At 30.7% G+C, this 9,030-nt stretch overlaps 1 protein-coding gene across 2 annotated transcripts; it reads right to left on the bottom strand.

Annotated features, from left to right (window-relative positions):
• Positions 1 to 451: 451 nt before the first annotated feature.
• On the bottom strand, positions 452 to 3,871 carry LOC112797032 (uncharacterized). Of its 2 annotated transcripts, none has more exons than XM_025839775.3 (3): positions 3,457 to 3,871; positions 2,491 to 2,894; positions 452 to 1,351 (listed from the first exon to the last, which is right to left on the bottom strand). In XM_025839775.3, exons 1-3 carry the CDS (start codon positions 3,619 to 3,621, stop codon positions 901 to 903), a joined length of 1,020 nt encoding a protein of 339 aa, XP_025695560.1. In that variant the 5' UTR covers positions 3,622 to 3,871; the 3' UTR covers positions 452 to 900. The 2 variants fall into 2 exon arrangements, with proteins under 2 accessions (XP_025695560.1, XP_025695561.1); XM_025839776.3 differs by having other exon boundaries at positions 3,447 to 3,864.
• Positions 3,872 to 9,030: the final 5,159 nt, after the last annotated feature.

Below are 9,030 nucleotides of genomic sequence, written 5' to 3'. Positions count from 1 at the left end.
AATTAATCATATAAGTATAATAATATGAATACATTTATTTTTATCAAATTAAATTAAGTTATTAATTAAATTATATTTATTTAAATTTTAATTTAAAAGTTTTATAATTTAAAATTTAAAATTATGTAAATGAAATTAGATTAAATAAAAATAAAAATATACCAGTACGATTTAGATTATACTGTAATAAATTTATGAAATTCTAAAACAAAATAAATTTTAAAAGATAAAAATAAAAAAATTAACACTAATAAAACACTAAAATTAAAAAAAAGTTACTTAATAAATAAATATATGAGAGATTAATATTTTATGATTATTTTATATTTTTATTTAAAAGCATAAGTTTAAGTTAGTGTTATTTTTAAAATTAACTTTTTTTAAAAAAAATATAATTTTTTAGCATTAATTGTTTAATGATGTTATCAAGGTACAATAAAAGCTCCATTAATTACCCTTTAAAATACTGTGCCAATGCATATTATAACACTAATAATGTAAAGGAGTTTCCAAACTCCAAACAATACAGGAGTATTGTAACATCCACCCAGAGTCTAATAAACGGTTCTGAATGAATCCAGTTCACAATCGCAAGAATTTCATTTGAAAGTGGGATTGGAAAACTCGGTGTACAAGCCTCCTGCATTAACGCAAAGTTCGGAGAAAAGCCACACCCAAAGGGGGTAATGTACGCAACCTAATTTGAAAATTACATCGGTGGCTGTTTCCCAGGCTTGAACCCGTAACTTTTATGTCACACAGAAACAACTCAACTGTTGCTCCAATGCTTCCCTTCAAAATGGGATTGGGAAGGGAAAAAAAAAAAAAGCAAAAAACCCGAAAATAGTTGTGATCTTGTAATGTTAGGTAATTGGAAGAAAGGGCTTCCACCCACCTCACTCATGTAGACGAATATGATGTCAATAATCGCTTAATGCCGTTTTTCTGCTCGGATGTAAGCCTGGACGGGAACTTGATGTTGAACTTGATTCGCAAGTTACCTTTCTTGGAGGGTTCTTTAGGAATTGGCATGCCCTCTCCTTTAACGACTTCTTCGTAAGACGGACTAATGATTGAATTAACGGGGATGGTAAGGTTTCGGCCGTCAAGGGTTGTCAGCTGCACCGTGTAACCTGTTAGAGCTTCTACAAGGGATACCTTCTGGGTGAAAACAAGATCATTGCCATCCCTCTTGAAGACACTATGCGGCTTCTCGTCGATGATGAACACAAGGTCTGCGGGGATATGTCCTCTTTGCTCATTTCCCTTCGCTGGAAAAGTTATTTTTGTTCCTTTCTTCCAACCTGGCTTGATCTCAATTGTAAGGATTTCCTCTACTTTGGTGGGCTTTCTACACAATAAGAAAACAAGATTAATTAGTCATTATCAACCCTAAAACCTACACCCCACAAGTAGCTGCCATATATAATAATTCAATTTCCCTCCATAATTTAATTTCTAATCCAACATTATTTCGATTAATTAATGATGCAGTATTCCAAAATCAACACCGCAATTTTCAAAGCAGTATTCCATATAATTGCTGACAAAGGATATTAGTAAACCAACACATCTAGGCATAAATTCCAAATTCATTGGAAGTATAAAAAATCTATGAAACCTTAAGAAATCAAATACATAATTTGATAGCAGTTGATGCTTTCTTTTAAAAATATACACAGGCTGCCTAAGAGGCCTATGCTACTGAAATGTTTTCATCCATGTTAGACACATGGCATCAAATTTTGCTGATAAATTTAACAAACTATTGTGCCAGCAAGGGTCTAATGTTAGATTCACTCATGCAAGGCTGGATGCACAAGATCAAGAGAGAAAAAATGTTTGGTCAAAATTCCTGATAGTTGAACAGAAATATCCAAGAAATTTTATATTACCAGAAATAAACAAAATAAAAAACTCCAGGGTTCTATAACAAAAATGCAAGTTAAAGAACTACTAGAAAAAATATGAACCAGCAATGTTGTTAACAGCAGCAACCAAAATGCAACACCAAGACTGCAAATGTCGGTACTACAAATTCAAATCTATCAAGGTGATCAAGCTAACTGACCCCCCAAATAACAATACATTATTAGTTCACCCAAAACAAATTATCAAACTTGACTTCAAACATAACAATCTATATATGTATAACAAAATTTGGCTCTATAAACTATATGCTTCGGGCTCCTCGGAATTGCTAATCACCGACTAGACTTGCATCGCATCATTTAGTTTAATAATCCAGATAAAACATTAAGCCACATAATTTTGGTTTCAAATTATATAGATTGATATATTACAAAAGCATAGCATATAAACAAATATATGATACAACAGAAGGACACTAGCAACAAACATAAAGAACAAAGTTTCCTCATAACACAGTGGCTAACTGCCTATTTTAAATTCTTCCAATGACCAATAACATAATCTTTTCATGAAATAGAAAGACAAAACCCAGCTAATGAGTAAAAGTAGATAGCTCACCCATTGGCATCAATAACATCCCTCGAAATCTTCATCTTTTTCGATGTCCCTTTATACAAATCCTCCAAGCTACATTGCAATATTATCTCTATTGGTGCACTTTTCCTTGGCATATGGGCAGAGCCCTCTCCAGCTCCACTCCTAAACTGAGAAAAGATATCATCACCAAACATGCCGCCCCTGGAAAAGCTAGATGCGCCAGCACGACCACCCATGTCCCCCATTCCACCAAATGAACTGGAGAAACCAAAGAACTCCGAAAATATATCATCTGCACTTCTGGGATTGAACTGGAAATTCGCAGAACTGCTGTCACTGCCACCACCTGGTGGTGGTACCTGCCCCTTCAGCCCCTCCTCACCATACTGATCATAAACTGCACGCTTCTGAGGATCACTCAAAATCTGTTCAAAATTCAAATTGAAATAACCACCATAACAAATTAATAATTAAATGAATAACTCCTCCACTTCAAAACATTAAACCCCACAGGAAATGAGGAATTTCTCGAAAGATCAAATTTGAAACTGGGCTTAAAACCCCAGCACCTCACACTCAAGAGCCAAATTAGGAAACCCTAGGAGCTAAAAATTGAAAAATTCTTACGAAAAGTTCAAACTTTGTAGGATAAAAACAAATTCGACAAGTTAAATTACTCATCTATTTTCTAATATTCAAGTGAAAACTAAGGAGGTTACACGCACAAGTTCTAAACCACTATGTGGCTGAAACCCTTATGAAAAAACGTTGTGGACTTCACAGCAATAAAATGATCAAAAGCTTGAACTGCCATAAAAATCTCACTCTAGAACGAAAAAAAAAGGAAGAAAGAGTTGCAGAGAAAAGCTTCACACTTATGAAAATTCAAAAACAATAACAAATAATCATTTATAATTAAAAATTTAATTTAGAAAACAATTGGCAGGGCATTGAGAAGATTGGGAAGAGTTTTGAACATTTGCAGACATCATAGGCTTCAGAGATTTGCTTGAATTTGGCTTCAGCGTCCTTCTTGTTGTTAGGGTTCTTATCAGGGTGCCACTTCATTGCAAGCTTTCGATACGCCTTCTTGAGATCATCGTCTTTAGCGTTTCTATCGACATCAAGAATCTTGTAGTAGTCGACACCCATAACAACTCTCTTCAGAAAAGTAGAAGAAGGAAGAAGAGGAAGTTATCTGCAATAATTGGAGAGGAAAACGGGAGAAAGATGATTATATGACGTTACTTCCGGCAGAATTCATGTAGCAGAAGTAGCAGAAGTAGAAGAGGAAGAATCCTATACTATATTACTATGTCAATGTATTTTGGTAGGCCCAACAAATTTTGCTTGGAGTGAAAAGTGAAAACCCAATTTGGTAGATCAAAATGGGACGCGATTTAGTGCTCTTCAGTTGTTTGAAGTATTAAAACTCCTCTAGAAAGTTAGGAATAAATTATGGTAAATAATATTTTTTTTTAACCGTTTAAATAATGTTGCGCTTGTTTTACATTTTTTTTATTTTTAAATTGTTATTGGATCATTACAACATTATAATAGAAATAAAAATTAAAAATTTTTTAACCAAAAAAAAGTTAAAAACTTTAAAAAGACAAAATACTTCTTTATAGTGAATTAAAAAAAAAAGTATAATATGTTTTAATTAATTGCAAAAAGAGAAAATATTTTTTTAGGATTAGAGTTGTTTTTTTTTTTCAAAGATAGAGGGATTCAAACCTGCAACCTCTTATATGAGTATAGAGATATTATGCTATTTGAACTATAATTCATTAGCAAGATTAGAGTTGTTTGATTTTTAGAAAATAAAAAAAAATTATATTTGAATGTAAAAAAGATAAAATTATCCTGTTGAAGATTTAGCTTAAACTTTTAAAATGTCTATTTAAAATTTAATTAAAAAGACAAAAATATATTTTTAATATTAATTTTGTTTAAATATATTTAAATTTAAAAATTTGAATTTAATATTAAAAAGTTAAAATATCATGTTTAAAAAGTATCGTTTTTATCTCCAACGTTTGGGGTCTCTAACGTTGTAATCGTCCTATTTAAGTCCCTAACGTTTCAAAATTGGCTCAATGTTGTCCTGCCATTAGGGATCTGTTAACAGAATTGACGGCGGGATAAAATTGAGATGATTTTAAAACGTTAGGGACTTAAATAAAATGAAAACGTTGGGGACAAAAACGATACATAAAAATAAATTCTAATTTTATCTTTTAATAATATCAACTTTTTACGTAACATAGTTATTCAATTATTTTTTAATCACATTTAAGTAAATTACATTTAATTACACTACTTTCATTCTAAATAAATTTTTTTATTTTTATATTAACTTATAACTTTAAGTGTAAAATTATAAAAAAATAAATTTATTTAGAATGAAAGTAATGTGATTAAGTGTAATTTAATTAGATGTGATTAAAAAATAATTGAATAATTATGTACCGTAAAAAATTGATATTATTGAAAGATAAAATTAAAATTTATTTCTATGTATTATTTTTGTTCCCAATATTTTCGTCATATTTACGTCCCTAACGTTTTAAAAACGTTTTAATTTTTTCTCGTCGTCAATTCTGTTAACAGATTTCTAACAGCAGGACAATGTTGAGCCAATTTTAAAACGTTAGGGACTTAAATAGGACAATTTAAACGTTATGGATAATTTTGAGACTTATCCCAAATGTTGAGGACAAAAATAATTCTTTACTCTTTAAATAATTAAAGTTGTTTTATTAAATTAAAAAATAAAAATTTGAATTTGAATTTTTTTCTTGGATAACTAAGACACGGAAATGTGAATTTGAATTTAATTAATAGAACCAAATATATTATTTAGTATTAAATTTAAATATTAAGATGTTCTTTTAGGATCATATTAGACTACTTAAATGAGTTAGAAAGTAAAATTTTGAATTTTAATTTAAAACACTAAAATAGAAACAAATAGTTATTTTTTTAAAAATCAAATAAATATAATTAATCATACAAGTATAATAATACAAATACGTGTATTTTTATCAAATTAAATTAAGTTATTAATTAAATTATATTTATTTAAATTTTAATTTAAAAATTTTATAATTTAACATTTTAAATTATGTGAATAAAATTAGATTAAATAAAAAACAAAATAAAAATATACCAGTACGATTTAGATTGTATTGCAATGAGTTCATAAAATTCTAAAATAAAATAAATTTTAAAAGATAAAAATAAAAAAATGTTATGGGAAACAATAATTTTTTTTATTTTATTTCACTAAAAAGATTAACATTAATAAAATACTAAAATAAAAAAACGTTAATAAGTAAAGATGAGAAATTAATATTTTATGATTATTTTATAATTTTTATATAAAAGTATAATTTTAAGTTAATGTTAATTTTTTAAGTATTAACTTTTTAAAAAATATAATTTTTTGACATTAATTATTTAATGATATTATTAATATACAATAAAAATTTTATTAATAGAATATCTTTTAGCATACTGTGCCAACGCACATTATAATATTAATAGTATAATGGAGTTTTAAAACTTCAAATATTAGGGGAGTATGTAAGGGTAAGTTTGGTTTATGCTTTTAATTTGTTTTCATTTTTAATGTATTAAGTGTTTTAACTTTTAATTTCACCTCTTAAAATTTAATTAATCCAATTTTTTAATTTAATTTTGCGATTCAGCTTTGCATAAATTAATTTTTAAATAGATAACCCAATTTTTAGGGTAAAAATGAAGCTGACAACATGATCTTGTACAGAAATTCCAATTGAACCCGCAGCCCAAAAGTTTAGTGGAGTCTGTCACACCTCAAAACCCTACCTGAAGTTGTAATAAGTTCTAAAAAAAACTTTACCTGTATACTCCTTTAAATGTATGTAACTATATTGGTATTAGGGCACAATTTTCTCTCTAGGAGAATGTTTCTTTTAGGATAGGAGAGTTTTCTAAGAACATATGATTCTTTCTATTCACACTTAATCAAACATCACACAAGCACATCTTCTGACTTATCCAGTATATTACACAAATATTTGATACTTCTTCCAGCAAAATATAACCTTTTCTATACAATATCCACCATTACACACAATCAACAAATACATCTGTTCTTACACAATATCCACCGTTACCCACAAATCACCAGCATACAAATTGCAAAACCAACAAATACTTGAACAACAATATCCTAAAACCTATTGAGTTTCAATGGAGAACTTTAGACTTGAATCCATAGAAAGAAAAGCAATTTCTTTGCTGAAGATGACGCAACTAGAGTTTAGGGTAGACTGCTTGAATTTAGTTGAAAAAGTGATCACTAACAAGGTGTTTACTTTCAAAACCATCAAAAATACTCTGATTGGAGTCTGAAAAAATCCTAAAGGTATGTTAATTTTTGAAGTGGACAAAAACAAAATTTTATTCAGCTTCAAAAATAAGACGAAAGGGTTGCAAATATTAAACGGAGGGCCTTAGAATGTTAGAGGCCATATTCTAAACTTACAAATGTGGATGCATGGAGATTCCATATCTGATGTTAGACATGATTTTTTGGAAATTTGGGTCTAAATACATGGACTTTTCCAAGAGCTCATTAATGTGAAAACAGCAAAGGAGATTGGGAATAAAATAGGCTTGGTAGTAGAGGCTGAAGATCCAATGGTGGGAGACACTCTAAAAAAAAAATTTTTCTTAGAGTTAAAGCAGCAATACCGGTTTCAAAATTCATATTCACTGGTTTTTATTTGAATAGAAACAGACTACCAAAGGAATGGATACAGTTTAAGTATGAAAGAATCTTGAAGAGTTATTGTCTGAACTGTGGTATTCGATCATAACAAGAAGGAGCGCAAGAATTCAACAACAATGTCAACCTGGAACTCAAAGGAACTAAGGTATTCGACTAGTTTGGGAGTGGCACAAGCAAAACCGTTAAAGCCAAAAGAATACAGGGTAAGTAGGGAAGAGAGTAGCTCAGGAAAGAATCAGAGAGAGGTGGCGCGTGAAGAACATGATTGGAAGAAGGGAGGTGAGTCAACACAGGAGAAAGCAGGGAGTAAAGCTGGCAGTGCACAGAAAAAAGAATGGTAATAGAAGAGGATAGTATAGCCGAAGCTCTTAGAAGAACTGGAAAAGAAGATCATAGAGATGTGAAAAGGGGGAAGAATATTCTAGAAGATCTGCTTGTCAGAGAAACTGAATTAGAAGAAGTAGAGAGAGATGCTAGAAATTGTGTAAAGGAGAATAAATTTATTAAGGGTAGCAAAAAGATGTATGAGAAGGGCAAAGAAATGGGTAAGCCAAGTGTGTTAAGAGAGGAAGCTGCAATTAAAGGTACATGAGTTGACTTCTACCAAAGGCCCAATGAAAATATTCATATTTTTAGAATTGGGTCACAAGAAAAAGATAATAATTTTACTATTGGATAACCACTTAAAAGGCTCAATAACAACATGACAAAGGAGAGAATGAAAGGAGTTACAAGAGAAAACAATGCTATTGGAGCCCATCATAATAACAAAAGGGGTCATATGAGTGCAGGCAGAGACTATTGGGTTAAAAACAGAGAGTTAGAATAGGATAACAAGCAGATATATATAGCAGCTAACGGGGGTGTTTATTACATCAAACTTACAAATGAAGATGAAGAATTAGAGCCCAACAATAGCAAAGCATTAGTAGTGGCTACAGAATGTGAAATGAAAATTGTACAAGAAATGGAGAAAAAGCTAAAAATTAAAAGAAAAAGGGAGGATGAGCTAAAATTGCTGATGGGAGATATGTTCGGAGAGAAGGCTGCCCTACAAGTTTGGAAAGCTGGTAAAAGAAGCAAGCAATCATCAGGACCAGCTGGAACAATGCCAATAGAGGAAGACCAGTAGAATAGAGAAGAGATAATAGAAGACTCAATGGCTGAGGAGGCGAGCCTAAACATGCCCCAACTCAGCCATGAGTATCATAAGCTGGAACTGTCGCGGGGTAGCAGCCCCTGCAACAGTTTCTGAATTGCACAAAATGTGCAAGCAAATCAAGCCAGCTTTAGTTTTTCTTATTGAAACAAGAGCGAAAAAAAATCTATTAAGAAATTAAAGAAGAAACTACATTTCAAGAATACTTTTTGTATAGAATCCCGTGATTTGTTCGGAGGGCTATGTCTCTTTTGGAATGATAGATATAACATTGATGTTTACTTTTGGTGTGATAGATACATAAAAGTTCGTATTGTTGATAGAAAGAAAAATGCATAGGTATGTAATTTTATTCATGGCAATCCTAATTTTGGTAAGAGGAGAGAGCAATGAAGGGAAACCACAGCAACTAATTATAACAAGGTGGAACCTCAACTCTTTATAGGCAATTTTAATGACATTTTAACTCAGGCGGAGAAGAGGGGTTTACACCTAAAGCCACATAGCCAAGTAAGAGAGTTCAAAAACTTTGTTGATTCTAACTTTTTTATGAATTTAGATCTGAAAGGGGGGTAGATTCACTTAGTTTAGTAATCCGAGAAACGAATTTATAACTAGAGAA

This window comes from Arachis hypogaea, chromosome 4, assembly GCF_003086295.3.
Source record: "Arachis hypogaea cultivar Tifrunner chromosome 4, arahy.Tifrunner.gnm2.J5K5, whole genome shotgun sequence".
In the NCBI taxonomy this organism is placed as follows: domain Eukaryota; kingdom Viridiplantae; phylum Streptophyta; class Magnoliopsida; order Fabales; family Fabaceae; genus Arachis; species Arachis hypogaea.
The sequence above is the reverse complement of the archived record's forward strand: the minus strand, read 5'-3'. Positions and strand labels throughout refer to the sequence as shown.

What these genes read in the sequence shown, in the direction of transcription:
- LOC112797032 (XM_025839775.3), bottom strand. Translation starts at nt 3,621, where the DNA reads ATGGGTGTCGACTACTACAAGATTCTTGATGTCGATAGAAACGCTAAA. An exon ending in AAATCTCTGAAGCCTATGAT is followed by an intron (nt 2,895 to 3,456) that starts GTCTGCAAATGT and finishes AATTTTGAACAG; the next exon opens with ATTTTGAGTGATCCTCAGAA. An exon ending in GATGTTATTGATGCCAATGG is followed by an intron (nt 1,352 to 2,490) that starts GTGAGCTATCTA and finishes CTTATTGTGTAG; the next exon opens with AAAGCCCACCAAAGTAGAGG.